This window comes from Tachyglossus aculeatus, chromosome 7, assembly GCF_015852505.1.
Source record: "Tachyglossus aculeatus isolate mTacAcu1 chromosome 7, mTacAcu1.pri, whole genome shotgun sequence".
In the NCBI taxonomy this organism is placed as follows: domain Eukaryota; kingdom Metazoa; phylum Chordata; class Mammalia; order Monotremata; family Tachyglossidae; genus Tachyglossus; species Tachyglossus aculeatus.
The window spans coordinates 6,634,914-6,650,860 of NC_052072.1; the positions used below are offsets into that span (position 1 = coordinate 6,634,914).

Genomic DNA, 15,947 nt, shown 5'->3' on the forward strand with positions numbered 1-15,947 from the left:
GGGCCTCAGTTCCCTCATCTGTAAAATGGGGATGAAGACTGTGAGCCCCCCCCCGTGAGACAACCTGATCACCTTGTATCCTCCCCAGCGCTTAGAACAGTGCTTTGCACATAGTAAGCACTTTATAAATGCCATCATTATTATTATTATTATCTTCTCCGGGCCTCCGTTCCCTCATCTGTAAAATGGGGATGAAGACTGTGAGCCCCCCGTGGGACAACATGACCACCTTGTATCCCCCCCAGTGCTTAGAATCAATCAATCAATTGTATTTATTGAGCGCTTACTGTGTGCAGAGCTCTGTACTAAGCGCTTGGGAAGTCCAAGTTGGCAACATATAGAGACGGTCCCTACCCAACAGCGGGCTCACAGTCTAGAAGGGGGAGAACAGTGCTTTGCACATAGTAAGCCCTTAATAAATGCCATCATTATTATTATTATCTTCTCTGTGCCTCAGTTCCCTCATCTGCAAAATGGGGATGAAGACTGTGAGCCCCCCGTGGGACAACCTGATCACCTTGTATCCCCCCAGCACTTAGAACAGTGCTTTGCACAAAGTAAGTGCTTAACAAATGCCATCATTATTATCAATATCATTTTTAAAAAAGAATTTTAAAAAGCTCCCAGACCGCTAACACGGAGGAATCGGTCCTGGGCCCTGCTGGGAGTCCTAGATTTCGGACAATCCAAAACTTCTTCCAATCGGAACGGAAAATTCCCGGAAGCGCCGGAGAAACAGAGGCTGGGGGTTGCCCTGCACCCTTGGCGTGGTTGAGTTGCCGTGGCGGGAGCCTCGCCCGGGCCACGGTCCCAGTGGTCACGGGGCTGCCCGTCCGTGGGGGGGCCTTACCTCAGTTTCCCCAGAGTTCCTCCCTCTGCACGACTTCAGGTGGAGGCCCCCGTCGGAGTCGTCCGGAGGTCATATTGGGCGCCCCTCGGGTCGCCCTGGGGCCCAACCAGCCGGAGAGAGACCTTCAGCCTGGAGTGCTGTCCCTGTGGGACTTTGGGCAACCCCATTCATTCATTCAACCGTATTTATTGAGCGCTTACTGCGTGCGGAGCACTGTACTAAGCGCTTGGGAAGTGCAGGTTGGCAACATATAGAGACGGCCCCTACCCAACAGTGGCTCACAGTCTAGAAGGGCTCACTTAAAAAAAAAAAAAGACGATGGCATTTATTAAGCGCTTACTATGAGAAGCGGCGTGGCTCAGTGGAAAGGCTTTGGAGTCAGAGGTCATGGGTTCGAATCCCGGCTCCGCCACATGCCTGCTGTGTGACCTTGGGCAAGTCACTTCACTTCTCCGAGCCTCAGTTCCCTCATCTGTAAAATGGGGCTGAAGACTGTGAGTCCCACATGGGACAACCTGATCACTTTGTATCCCCCCAGCGCTTAGAACAGTGTTTAGCACATAGTAAGTAGAGAAGCCGCGTGGCTCAGTGGAAAGAGCCCGGGCTTTGGAGTCAGAGGTCATGGGTTCGAATCCCGGCTCCGCCACATGTCTGCTGTGTGACCTTGGGCAAGTCTCTTCACTTCTCCGAGCCTCACTTCCCTCACCTGTAAAATGGGGATGAAGACTGTGAGCCCCACATGGGACAACCTGATCACTTTGTATCCCCCCCACAGCGCTTAGAACAGTGCTTTGCACACAGTAAGCACTTAAATGCCATTATTATTATGATGATTATATTATTACTTTCCCTGTGGGACTTTGGGCAAGTCACTTAAAAAAAATATATGATGGCATTTATTAAGCGCTTACTATGTGCAAAGCACAGTTCTAAGCGCTGGGGAGGTTACAGGCTGATCAGGTTGTCCCACGGGGGGGCTCTCAGTTTTAATCCGCATTTTCATTCATTCATTCACTCATTCATTCAATCGTATTTATTGAGCGCTTATTGTGTGCAAAGCAGTGTACTAAGCGCTTGGGAAGTCCAAGTGGGCAACATATAGAGACGGTCCCTACCCAACAGCGGGCTCACAGTCTAGAAGGGGGAGACAGACAACAAAAAAAAAAATATTAACAAAATAAAATAAATAGAATTTTTTACAGATGAGGTCACTGAGGCCCAGAGAAGTGAAGTGACTTGCCCAAAGTCACCCAGCTGACAAGCGGCTGAGCCGGAATTAGAACCCACGTCCTCCGACTCCAAAGCCCGGGCTCTTTCCACTGAGCCACGCTGCTTCTCAACTTCTCTGGGCCTCAGTCATATGAAATGGGGATGAAGACTGTTAGCCCCCACATGGGACAACCTGATCACCTTGTAACCTCCCCAGCGCTTAGAACAGTGCTTTGCACGTAGTAAGTGTTGAATAAATGCCATTATTATTATTATTATTCACAATGCTTGTATTCATTCAATCATTTATTGAGCGCTTACTGTGTGCAGAGCATTGTACTAAGCACTTGATCCATCCCAGTGCTTAGTACAGTGCCTGAATGATTATAAATAATAATAATTATTATTAAATTCATTATTTTTTCATCCCGGGGCCTTGGGTTTTGTGTTTCAGGCCGTCTGCAAGCAGTCTGCTGTCCCATGTGTTCTTCAAGCAGGTGAGCTGGGCGTTTTCGGGTTGGGCAGGGCTAATCTAGACTGTGAGCCCACTGTCGGGTAGGGACCGTCTCTAGATGTTGCCAACTTGGACTTCCCAAGCGCTTAGTACAGTGCTCTGCACACAGTAAGCGCTCAATAAATACGATTGATTGATTGATTGATTAATTGGAAACGGCAGCGGGGAAGGGAAGGGTGGGCCCAGTCCAGAGGGACGGGAGGAATCCGGACGGAGCCCACTGGGATTCTCCGCCCCGCAGAGTCCCAACGTTTGTTTGCGTCCTTTCATTCCACGGTGAGGGGACGAGCAAGGGCCCCACTTTCATTCATTCATTCATTCAATCCTATTTATTGAGCGCTTACTGTGTGCAGAGCACTGGACTAAGCGCTTGGGAAGTCCAAGTTGGCAACATCGAGAGACGGTCCCTACCCAACAGCGGGCTCACGGTCTAGAAGGGGAGACAGGCAACAAAACATATTAACAAAATAAAATAAATAGAGTAAATATGGACAAATAAAATAAATAGAGTGATAAATACGTACAAACATACATACATATATGCAGAGCACTGTACTAAGCGCTTGGGAAGCCCAACTTAGGAACATATAGAGACGGTCCCTACCCAGCAGCGGGCTCGCAGTCTAGAAGGGGGAGACAGACAACAAAACATATTAACAAAGTAAAATAAATAGAATAAATATGGACAAATAAAATAAATAGAGTGATAAATACGTACAAACATACATACATATATGCAGAGCACTGTACTAAGCGCTTGGGAAGCCCAAGTTGGCAACATAGAGAGATGGTCCCTACTCAACAGTGGGCTCACAGTCTAGAAGGGGAAGACACAGAACAAAACATATTAACAAGATAAAATAAATAGAATAAATATGTACAAATAAACAGAGTAATAAATACGTACAAACATACATACATGCAGAGCAGTGTACTAAGCGCTTGGGAAGCCCAAGTTAGCAACATATAGAGACGGTCCCTACCCAACAGCGGGCTCACAGTCTAGAAGGGGGAGACAGACGACAAAACAAAACATATTAACAAAATAAAATAAATAGAATAAATATGTACAGAGTAATAAATATCTACAAACATACATACATATATGCAGAGCACTGGAACACAGTATATAGTAAGTGCTCAACAATACCTTCAAAATAAAAGGAGCTTCTACTTTAAATCAGGATGTGTCTTTTCCATAATAATAATAGCATTTATTAAGCGCTTACTATGTGCAGAGCACTGTTCCAAGTGCTAGGGAGGTTACAAGGTGCTCAGGTTGTCCCCCGGGGGGAGGGTGGCTCAGTAGAAAGGGCCCGGGCTTTGGTGTCAGAGGTCATGGGTTGAAATCCCGGCTCCGCCAGTTGTCAGCTGTGTGACTTTGGGCAAGTCACTTCACTTCTCTGGGCCTCAGTTACCTCATCTGTAAAATGGGGATGAATACTGTGAGCCCCCCGTGGGACAACCTCATCACCTTGTAACCGCCCCAGCGCTTAGAACAGTGCTTTGCACATACTAAGCGCTTAATAAATGCCATTATTATTGTTATTATTATTGTATGTACCTCAGCGCTTAGAACAGTGCTTGGCATGTAGTAAGTGCTTAACAAATACCGTCATCATCCTCATCATCTGATGAGGGCCTCAGTTCCCTCATCTGCAAAATGGGGACTCAAAACCTCCTACTTAGAGAAGCAGCGTGGCTCAGTGGAAAGAGCCCGGGCTTTGGAGTCGGAGATCATGGGTTCAAATCCCAACCCTGCCAATTGTCAGGTGTGTGACTTTGGAGAAGTCACTTCACTTCTCTGGGCCTCAGTTCCCTCATCTGTAAAATGGGGATTAAAACTGAGCCCCCCACTGTGGGGCAACCTGATCACCTTGTAACCTCCGCAGCGCTTAGAACAGTGCTTTGCACATAGTAAGCACTTAATAAATGCCATTATTATCATTATTATTAGACTGTGAGCCTCCTGGGGGACTCGATGATCTTGTATCTTTCCAAGCGCGTAGTACAGTGCTTGGCATATAGTAAGTGCTTAACAAATACCACAAATATTATTATTATTGGTATTCAAAAGTGTTTACTAACCCAAGGCGGACCCCAAGTTGCCCAGGCTACCCGGATCCCGAACAGATTCCATTTCACCGGCCCCAGTCGCCTCTAGACCGGAAACTTGTCGTGGGCAGAGACCGAGTCTGTCAATCAATCAATCATATTTATTGAGCGCTTACTTTGTGCAGAGCACTGTACTAAGCGCTTGGGAAGTACAAGTTGGCAACATATAGAGACAGTCCCTACCCAACAGTGGGCTCACAGTCTAAAAGACTGTCTGTCGACAGTGCTTTGCACATAGTAAGTGCTTAATAAATGCCATCATTATTATTATTATTATTATTGTATCTACCTCAGGGCTTAGAACAGTGCTTGGCATGTAGTAAGTGCTTAACAAATACCATAATCATCCTCATCATTCTCTGGGCCTCAGTTCCCTCATCTGCCAAATGGGGACTCAATACCTCCTACTTAGAGAAGCATTGTGGCTCAGTGGAAAGAGCCCGGGCTTTGGAGTCAGAGGTCAGGGGTTCAAATCCCAGCTCTGCCACTTGTCAGCTGTGGGACTTTGGGCAAGTCACTTCACTTCTCTGGGCCTCAGTTCCCTCATCTGGAAAATGGGGATTAAGACTGTGAGCCCCACGTGGGACAGCCTGATTGCCTTATAACCTCCCCAGCGCTTAGAACAGTGCTTGGCACATAGTAAGCGCTTAATAAATGCCATCGTTATTTATTTACAGCACTCTGCACACAGTTAGCGTTCATTGATTGATTGATTAGCTGTAGCGACAGACCCGGTTTGCAAAATCGGCAGTGCCCGCTAATTTTCAAGACTGTCCGGCTAAACGAGCGGGTCCGGAATCAGGCAGAAACTCCTCCCCCTGGGCTTCCAGGCTGTCCATCCATCCATCCATCCCCTGGCCCCCTCCTCCCTCCCCTCCCTTCTGTCCTTCTCCAGCCCAGCCCGCACCCTCTGCTCCTCCACCGCTAATCTCCTCCCCGTTAGGCCTCGTTCTCGCCTGACCCGCCATCGACCCCCGGCCCACGTCCTCTCCCGGGCCTGGAATGCCCCCAATCCCTCTGCCCATCCGCCAAGCTCGCTCTCTTCCTCCCTTCAAGGCCCTGCTGAGAGCTCACCTCCTCCAGGAGGCCTTCCCACACTCAGCCCCTTCCTTCCTCTCCCCCTCGTCCCCCTCTCCATCCCCCCATCTTACCCCCTTCCCTTCCCCACAGCACCTGTATATATGTTTGTACATATTTATTACTCTATTTATTTTACTTGTACCTATCTATTCTATTTATTTTATTTTGTTAGTATGTTTGGTTTTGTTCTCTGTCTCCCCCTTCTAGCCTGTGAGCCCACTGTTGGGTAGGGACCGTCTCTAGATGTTGCCAACTTGCACTTCCCAAGCGCTTAGTCCAGTGCTCTGCACACGGTAAGCGCTCAATAAATACGATTGATTGATTGATGTTCCGAATGGTCTTGTCTTGCTGTCTTTTGCAGATCAAAGAGCGTCCCCGGGATTCGTTAGTGTCTCTGCTGCCGCAGGCCCTCCGGCCTAGCAAGTCACCCGGGGCGATGCCCCCCGCTAAGTCCCCCCCAGGCCTCACCCCAGAGCACGCTGCCGGGGGAGACCCGGCCTGGGAATTCTAGGACTGCCGAGCCGTCTTCTCCCCCGTCCGCCTGACGGTGTGTCTCCTTCCCGCTTTGTTTTCTTCCTCTTGGCCGCCCTTAGTACGGTCGGGGCCCGCGGCGCAGAGCTGTACTTGAAAACCCGATTGTTGCTGCACTGGAAAACTTCGACCGTCGCTGTCGTCAAACCACTCGCCTCCGAGGCCTCGGGTGGGGGGGGACACGGCCTCCAGGGCCGGAGTTCCAGGGAAACTTCCAAGTTAGGAATCTCGTTACTTCCACACCGTGACTCCTCCCGCCCCCCAAAGCGGGGCTTCCGTGGCCGGCGCCCTTTCCTTCCACCTCGGCAACCGGCTGGGCCAGCTGGATGGCAGTTGTCCTGGAAACGCGCCCATGGGGACGGGGTTGGTTCATCCTGGTACCCGGAGCGTCCGAGAAGAGGGGGATGGAAGGGGTGTCCTTTTCAGGGGCGTCTGTACTGCTACCAATCTGAGCCCGTCTTGATTCATTTAATCTGTGTGGATAACTGGAGCTGGATCCTGAAGATGCGACCTAAAAAAATCTCTGTTTTCCGCATCCGTCCGCCCGAACTCCGGGCACCTTGTGGGAGCGAAATAAGCGGTCGCCGACTGGACTGAGCTTAGCAACGGGTACTTTTGTCCCTCGGGCGATGACCGCTCGAATCTCAGCACCAAGGTTTGGAGCCGAAGTCCACCCTCAAGGATGACCTCAACCTGGAGAAGCAGCTTGGCCTGCTGGAAATCAATCAATCAATCAATCGTATTTATTGAGCGCTTACTGTGTGCAGAGCACTGGACTAAGCGCTTGGGAAGTCCAAGTTGGCAACATATAGAGACGGTCCCTACCCAACAGTGGGCTCACTGTCTAAAAAAGCCCGAGCCTGGGAATCGGAGGACCTGGCTTCTCATCCCGGGTCCACCACTTACCTGCTGTGTGACCTTAGGCAAGTCACTTCACTTCTTCAGGCCTCAGTCCTCCCTCCTACTTAAAACTGTGAGCCTCATGAGGGACAGACTGTGTCCAACCCAATTCACTCGATCTGCCCCAGTGTCTTGAACGGTGTCTGACACATAGTAAGCGCTTAACACCATTAAAAACTAAATAAATCATGCTGTTTCTCCCTCCTGTCTTTTTTTTTTGTCATCGTCTTGAGTGAGCCCACTGTTGGGTAGGGACTGTCTCTATCCGTTGCCAACTTGTACTTCCCAAGCGCTTAGTACGGTGCTCTGCACACAGTAAGCGCTCAGTAAATACGATTGATTGATTGAGTTGTCAAACTCAAGTTGTCAAAGGCTTGAGTTGTCGAAGGCTTGAGTTGTCCAGACTCAGAGGTGCTCCGATTCAAGCGCTGTCTTGTTCGTGGCCAGCTTGATTCATTCAATTGTATTTATTGGGCGCTTACTGTGTGCAGAGCACTGGACTAAGCGCTTGGGAAGGACAAGTTGGCATTCTTTGTCAGCTCCTCTCCTAAATGAGTTGGTTGGGATTGGTTCCACCCATTTGACAGCTCGGCCTGGAGGTTCTGGTGGCCCAGGGGCCCGGGGAGAAAGCCTGATTTGCTCGCTGCCCATCAGGGTTGTGTGCCGCCTTTCGGAGGCCCGTGTTTAAAGAAGCAGCGTGGCTCAGTGGAAAGAGCCCGGGCTTGGGAGTCAGAGGTCATGGGTTCTAATTAATCAATCGTATTTATTGAGCGCTTACTGTGTGCAGAGCACTGGACTAAGCGCTTGGGAAGTACAAGTCCCTATAGAGACGGTCCCTACCCAACAGTGGGCTCACAGTCTAGAAGGGGGAGACAGACAACAAAACCAAACATACTAACAAAATAAAATAAATAGAATAGATAGGTACAAGTAAAATAGAGTAATAAATATGTACAGGCATATATACAGGTTCTATAATTCCACTCCGCCACTTGTCATATTTCTTAAGCGCTTACTGTGTGCAGAGCACTGTACTAAGCGCTTGGGAGGTACAAGTTGGCAACATATAGAGACCCAACAGTGGGCTCACAGTTTAAAAGACACACTTGTCAGCTGTGTGACTTTGGGCAAGTCAGTTCACTTCCCTGAGCCTCAGTTCCCTCATCTGGAAAATGAGGATGAAGACTGTGAGCCCCACGGGGGACAACCTGATCACCTTGTATCCCCCCCAGTGCTTAGAACAGTGCTTCGCACGTGGTAAGCGCTTAACAAATGCCATCATTATTATTATTAAAGCTCTGGTCTTGATCGTGTGGCTTAGTGGCAAGAGCCTGGATCTGGGAGCCAGAGGTCATTCATTCAATCATATTTATTGAGCGCTTACTGTGTGCAGAGCACTGGACTAAGCGCTTGGGAAGTACAAATCGGCAACATATAGGGACAGTCCCTACCCAACAGTGGGCTCACAGCCATTCCTTCAATCATATTTATTGAGCGCTTACTGTGTGCAGAGCACTGGACTAAGCGCTTGGGAAGGACAAGTTGGTAACATATAGAGACGGTCCCTACCCAACAGCGGGCTCACAGCCATTCATTCAATCGTATTTACTGAGCGCTTACTGTGTGCAGAGCACTGTACTAAGCGCTTGGGAGGTACAAGTTGGCAACATATGGAGACGGTCCCTACCCGACAGCGGGCTCACAGCCAGTTAGGGGTCGAGAGGCTGAGAAAGAACCGGTGGAAAAACAACTCAGAAGGGGCAGGTGAGGAAGAAGGAGAGTCTGGAGGGAACTGGTACCTGGGAATAATAATAATGATAGTATTTGTTAAGCCCTTACTACGTGCCAAGCACTGTTCTAAGCGCTGGCGGGGGGGATACAAGGTCATCAGGTTGTCCCACGTGGGATTCACAGTCTTCATCCCCGTTTTCCAGATGAGGGAACTGAGGCCCAGAGAAGTGACTTGCCCAAAGTCACGCAGCTGACAAGTGGCGGAGCCAGGATTAGAACCCACGACCCCTGACTTCCAAGCCGGAGCTCTTCTAGACTGTGAGCCCACTGTTGGGTAGGGACCGTCTCTGTGCGCTGCCGACTTGTACTTCCCAAGCGCTTAGTCCAGTGCTCTGCACACAGTAAGCGCTCAATAAATGCGATTGATTGATTGATTTCCACCGAGCCCCGCTGCTTGTGGATGGAATGTGCTAGGAATGTGCTGGCATCTTCCTCCTTAGTTTAGAGGAGGCAAAACAGAACTCTTCTCCCCCAACATTTCCAAATCTTACTCCGGCCACTCGCAGCCCTGCCTCGATTGGAATGTGAGCCAAAGAAGCTGGAGAAGCAGCGTGGCTCAGTGGAAAGAGCCCGGGCTTTGGAGTCGGAGGTCGTGGGTTCAAATCCCAGCTCCGCCAATTGTCAGCTGGGTGACTCGGGGCAAGTCACTTAAACTTCTCTGGGCCTCAGTGACCTCATCTGGAAAATGGGGACTAAGACTGTGAGCCCCCCGTGGGACAACCTGATCACCTCAGAGATGCAGCGTGGCTCAGTGGAAAAAGCACGTGCTTTGGAGTCGGAGGTCATGGGTTCAAATCCCGGCTCCGCCAACTGCCAGCTAGGTGACTCTGGGCAAGTCACTTAACTTCTCTGGGCCTCAGTCACTTCACTTCTCTGGGCCTCAGTTACCTAATCTGTAAAATGGGGATTAAGACTGTGAGCCCCACGTGGGACAACCTGATTACCTTGTATCCCCCCAGCGCTTAGAACAGTGCTTGGCACATAGTAAGTGCTTAATAAATGCCATCATCATCATTGTAACCTCCCCAGCGCTTAGAACAGTGCTTTGCACATAGTAAGCGCTTAATAAACGCCATTATTAGTAATTATTAGCCCGCTGGGGCTTACGGGGTGACCGTTCACCTCCTGGCTTAGGGGTGCCCGGCCAAATGCTTCTCCCCCTTTTAGACTGTGAACCCACTGTTGGGTAGGGACCGTCTCTATATGTTGCCAACTTGGACTTCCCAAGCGCTTAGTACAGTGCTCTGCACACAGTAAGCACTCAATAAATACAATTTGATTGATTGAATGAATGCTTGGCTACAGGCCCGGAATCCATCCCTGCTCCGAAAGGGGAATTTCTAGGTCAATGCTACAAAGAAAAAAACAAAACAACAATACAGCAAGATATTCATTCATTCATTCAATCGTATTTATTGAGCGCTTACTGTGTGCAGAGCACTGTACTAAGCGCTTGGGAAGTCCAAGTTGGCAACATATAGAGACGGTCCCTACCCAACAGCGGGCTCACAGCCTAGAAGATGATATGAGAAGGTAAGGACTAAAATGCCACCTACCTCACCGCTGCCAGTTAGTTGCTAAAAATGAAAAGACTTGGGAGAGAACAGAAATGAAAAATGGGGTCTGGGGGTGGAGAGGGAACAAGCAGTATGGGTGGAGTAAAGCACAGAACTGGGGTGGCATAAAAATAAAGAAACATCTGCAAAGAATGAAGAGAAATGGAGAAAGTCTTTGGGACGAAACTTACCTTGTGGCTCCCGGTTGAAACGTGGTCAAAAATCACCAGTTTGTCCCCCATTGGGCTTGTAAAATAGGAAATGAAATTATATTCAGGTTCTTGAAAACATTTTAACAGCTCCCTCAGCTGCATTTTATTTGGGTGTGAGTGGAATGAAAGCTGAGTAGCTGAGAAGCAGCGTGGCTCAGTGAAAAAGAGGCCGGGCTTTGGAGTCCGAGGTCATGGGTTCAAATCCCTGCTCCGCCAATTGTCAGCTGGGTGACTTTGGTCAAGTCACTTCTCTGGGCCTCAGTTACTTCATCTGGAAAATGGGGACGAAGACTGTGAGCCCCACGAGGGACAACCTGATCACCTTGTAGCCTCCCCAGTGCTTAGAACGGTGCTTGGCACATAGTAAGCGCTTAACAAATGCCATCATTATATATCATCATCATCAATTGTATTTATTGAGCGCTTACTATGTGCAGAGCACTGTACTAAGCGCTTGGGAAGTACAAATTGGCGACATATAGAGACAGTCCCTACCCAACAGTGGGCTCACAGTCTAAAAGGGGGAGACAGGCGACAAAACATGAATGAATATGATAGTCAGATTATATATCTGACTATGCAGCTGTATTCATTCATTCAATCATATTTATTGAGCGCTTACTGTGTGCAGAGCACTGTACTGAGCACTTGGGAAGTACAAGTTGGCAACGTATGGAGACGGTCCCTACCCAACAGCGGGCTCACAGTCTAGAAGGGGGAGACAGGCGACAAAACATGAATGAATATGTGTGTATATATACACAATTTTAGGAGCATCAATCAATGGTACTTATTGGGTGTGCACTGTGTGCAGAGCACTGTGCTATGATCTTGGGAGAGTCCAATAGATCAGCACTGATAGACACATTCCCTGCCCACAGTGAGCTTGCGGTCTAAAAGGATGGCTTTTAAAAAATATAGTTCAGCCTGAGAAGGCATACACTATTAGTAAATCAGTAATTTAGTCATTTCACCTTTGAAAAATGAAGGGCAACATTTTTTTTTGTGGTATTTGTTAAGCCCTTACTATGTGTCAGAGCACTATACTAAGCGCCTGGCTAGATACAAGTTAATAATAATAATAATAATGATGGTATTTGTTAAGCCCTTACTACATGTCAGAGCACTATACTAAGCACCTGGCTAGATACAAGTCAATAATAATAATAATGATGGCATTTGTTAAGCCTTTACTACATGTCAGAGCACTATACTAAGCGCCTGGCTAGATACAAGTCAATAATAATAATAATAATAATGGCATTTGTTAAGCCCTTATTTCATGTCAGAGCACTATACTAAGCGCCTGGCTAGATACAAGTCAATAATAATAATAATAATGGCATTTGTTAAGCCCTTATTTCATGTCAGAGCACTATACTAAGCGCCTGGCTAGATACAAGTCAATAATAATAATAAGGATGGTACTTGTTAAGCCCTTACTACATGTCAGAGCACTATACTAAGCGCCTGGCTAGATACAAGTCAATAATAATAATAATGATGGCATTTGTTAAGCCCTTACTACATGTCAGAGCACTATACTAAGCGCCTGGCTAGATACAAGTCAATAATAATAATAATGATGGCATTTGTTAAGCACTTACTATGTGCCAAGCACTGTTCTAAGTGCCGGGGGAGATGCAAAGTAAGCAGGTTGTCCCACGAGGGGCTCACAGTCTTAATCTTCATTTCATTCATTCTTTCACTCATTCAGTCATATTTATTGAGCGCTTACTGTGTGCAGAACACTGTACTAAGCGCTTGGAAAGTACAATTAGGCAACAGAGACAATCCCTACCCAACAGTGGGCTCACAGGCTAGAAGGGGGAGACAGAAAACTGAACAAAACAAGTAGACAGGTATCAATAGCATCAATATAAATATAATTATAGATATATACACATCATTAATAAAATAAATAGAATGATAAATATGTACATATATACACGACTGCTGTAGGGAAGGGTGGGGGGAGGAAACTGAGGCCCAGAGAAGTGAAGTGACTTGCCCAAAGTCACACAGCTGATCAGTGGCAGAGCCACTAGAGAAGCAGTGTGGCTCAGTGGAAAGAGCCCGGGCTTGGGAGTCCAAGGTCATGGGTTATAATCCTGGCTCCGCCATTTGTCAGCTGTGTGACTTTGGGCAAGTCACTTCACTTCTCTGGGCCTCAGTTCCCTCATCTGTAAAATGGGGGTGAAGACTGTGAGCCCCCCGTGGGACCACCTGATCACCTTGTATCCTCCCCAGCGCTTAGAACAGTGCTTTGCACATAGTAAGTAGAGAAGCTGTGTGGCTCAGTGGAAAGAGCCCAGGCATTGGAGTCAGAGGTCATGGGTTCAAATCCTGACTCTGGCAACTGTCAGTTGTGTGACTTTGGGCAAGTCACAACTTCTCTGTGCCTCGGTTAACTCATCTGTAAAATGGGGATTAAGACTATGAGCCCCCTATGGGACAACCTGATCACCTTGGAACCTCACCAGCGCTTAGAACAATGCTCTGCACATAGTAAGCGCTTAATAAATGCCATCATTATTATTCTTATTATTATTACAGTGCTCTGCACATAGTAAGCGCTCAATAAGTACGACTGAATGAATGAATGAATGAATGAATGTCCGTTGGTGGAACAACCAGTGGCGTTCACTGAGCCCTTTACCGTGGATCACCATTTCTATAATCGAATTTCCCCACGCGGCCGGCTGAAGGCGTGGAGTCCCGCGTCCTATCAGGCCTCAAAACAGAAACGCGTTCAAACGCCTGCGTGCCGGGACGGCTTTATTTTTCCATTGCGATAAAAACAGGACGAGGGGCGATGAGATGAACCTTCCTAGCCGCCGGGACCGGGGAAGAGGACTCGCTAGCGTCGCGGTGGGAAGACGCCCGCGGGCCGTCCCAACGCCCCTAGTCTCTGGACTTCAGATTTTCATTCAACAGGTGAAGGATCTCACAAACCATGGAACACTTCTCCAGGTTTCGCTCTAACTGTCCTTTCTGGTCATCCGAACCGTCGGCGTCCGGGCCGGCGGTCAGGCTCACTTGACCGGACGGCGTTCCCGGAGGCCGGACGCCGGGGCCCGGGGACTTCCTCGTGCCCGGCTCCCTTCTCAGCCGGTTGGGATCGGAAGCGGGATTGGGCTTCGCCGGGCCGGGATGTCCGTCGGGCGCGTCCTCTGGGAACTTTCCCAAATCAAGTTTTGCTCTTTTTTTGGCCCTTTCGAGATGCTGGACTGTGGCCCTACTGGCATCTTCCTTTCTAACGGGAGTACAACAACCCTACGTGGGAAAATAAAAGCGGGTTAGATTTGGAGGCCGTGGCGTTCGGCTTTATTCATTCCTTCATTCGGTTGTATTTATTGAGCGCTTACTGTGTGCAGAGCACCATACAAAGCGCTTGGGAAGTACAAATCGGCAACATCTAGAGACGGTCCCTACCCAACAACGGGCTCACGGTCTAGATGGGGGGGACAGACAACAACACAAAACATGGAGACAGGTGTCAAAATTGTCAGAACAAATAGAAAAGCAGCGTGGCTCAGTGGAAAGAGCCTGGGCTTTGGGGTCAGAGGTCAAGGGGTTCAAATCCCGGCTCCGCCGATCGTCAGCTGTGTGACTTTGGGCAAGTCACTTCACTTCTCTGGGCCTCAGTGACCTCATCTGTAAAAGGGGGATGAAGACTGTGAGCCCCCCGTGGGACAACCTGATAATAATAATAATAATGGCATTTATTAGGCGCTTACTATGTGCAAAGCACTGTTCTAAGCACTGGGGAGGTTACATGGTGATCAGGTTGTCCCACGGGGGGCTCACAGTCTTCATCCCCATTTTACAGATAAGGGAACTGAGGCCCAGAGAAGTGAAGTGACACAGTCACTTCAAAGTCACACAGTCACACATAAAGTCACACAGCTGACAAGTGGCGGAGCCGGGATTTGAACCCATGACCTCTGACGCCAAAGCCTGGGCTCCTTCCACTGAGCCACGCTGCTTCTCCAACCTGATCGCCTTGTAACCTCCCCCAGCATTTGGAACAGTGCTTTGCACATAGTAAGCACTTAATAAATGCCATCATTATTATTATTATTATTATTAACTAAAGCTCTACACACATCATTAACAAAACAGAGTAGTAAATATGTACAAGTAAAATAGAGTAATAAATCTGTACAAATATGTACCAGTGCTGGTGGAGGGGAAGGAAGTAGGGCGGAGGATGGGGAGGAGGAGAGGAAAAAGGGGGCTCATTCCGGGGCTTTATGACAGTTCAGAATGAGGAGGGAAGCGGCGTGGCCTTAGTGGAAAGAGCACGGGTCTGCCGGTCCGAGGACCCGGGTTCTAATCCCAGCTCATTCATTCATTCATTCAATCGTATTTATTGAGCGCTTACTGTGTGCAGAGCACTGGACAAGTTGGCAACATATAGAGACGGTCCCTACCCAACAACGGGCTCACGGTCAAAATATGTGGACAGGTGTCAAGTCAACAGAATAAATAGAAGTAAAGCCAGATGCACATCATTAAACAAAACAAATAGAACAGTAAATATGCACAAGTAAAATAAATAGAGGAATAAATCTGTACGAACATAGAAGACTGTGAGCCCCCTGTGGGACAACGTCATCATCTTGTAACCTCCCCAGCGCTTAGAACAGTGCTGTGCACATAGTAAGTGCTTAATAAATGCCATTATTATTATTATTATTATTATTATATCCAGGGGCTGTGGGGAGGGGAAGGAGGTAGGGCAGGGAGGAGAGGAAAAAAGGGGGCTCAGTCTGGGAAGGCTTCCTGGAGGAGGTGAGCTCTCAGCAGGGCTTTGAAGGGCTCCGACACTTTTTTATCTTACGGCATTTGTTAAGCGCGGTTCTAAGCACGGGGGAAAGACACAAACTAATCAGATTGTCCTACCTGAGGCTCCCAGTATTAATCCCCACTCTACAGAGGAGGTCACCGAGGCACAGAGAAGTGAAGTGACTTGCCCAAGATCTCACAGCAGACTAATCCGGGTTTAGAACCTAGGCCCTTCTGATTCCCAAGCCCGGGCTCTCGCCTCTAAGTCAATCAATCAATCAATATCAATCAATCAATCAATTGTATTTATTGAGCGCTTACTGTGTGCAGAGCACTGGACTAAGCGCTTGGGAAGTACAAGTTGGCAACATATAGAGACGGTCCCTACCCAACAGTGG

General features: G+C 48.4%; 2 protein-coding genes across 5 annotated transcripts in view; one reads left to right on the forward strand and one right to left on the reverse strand.

Moving 5' to 3' along the window:
• The window catches only part of STRADB (STE20 related adaptor beta), a 50,999-nt gene extending 43,946 nt beyond the window's left edge, over positions 1-7,053 (forward strand). For 2 of the 3 annotated variants that reach the window (XM_038749723.1, XM_038749724.1), the window contains 2 exons: positions 2,514-2,556; positions 6,130-7,053. In XM_038749723.1, the coding sequence (XP_038605651.1) occupies positions 2,514-2,556; positions 6,130-6,279 (193 nt within the window). In that variant the 3' untranslated portion in view covers positions 6,280-7,053. The remainder of the gene's footprint in view (positions 1-2,513; positions 2,557-6,129) is intronic. The other variant, XM_038749725.1, reaches the window with a different exon arrangement.
• Positions 7,054-13,521: 6,468 nt separating this feature from the next.
• Positions 13,522-15,947, reverse strand: part of C2CD6 (C2 calcium dependent domain containing 6) — a 51,224-nt gene continuing 48,798 nt past the window's right edge. For both annotated transcript variants that reach the window (XM_038749827.1, XM_038749828.1), the window contains exon 15: positions 13,522-14,034. In XM_038749827.1, coding sequence (XP_038605755.1) covers positions 13,663-14,034 — 372 coding nt within the window. In that variant the 3' untranslated portion in view covers positions 13,522-13,662. The remainder of the gene's footprint in view (positions 14,035-15,947) is intronic.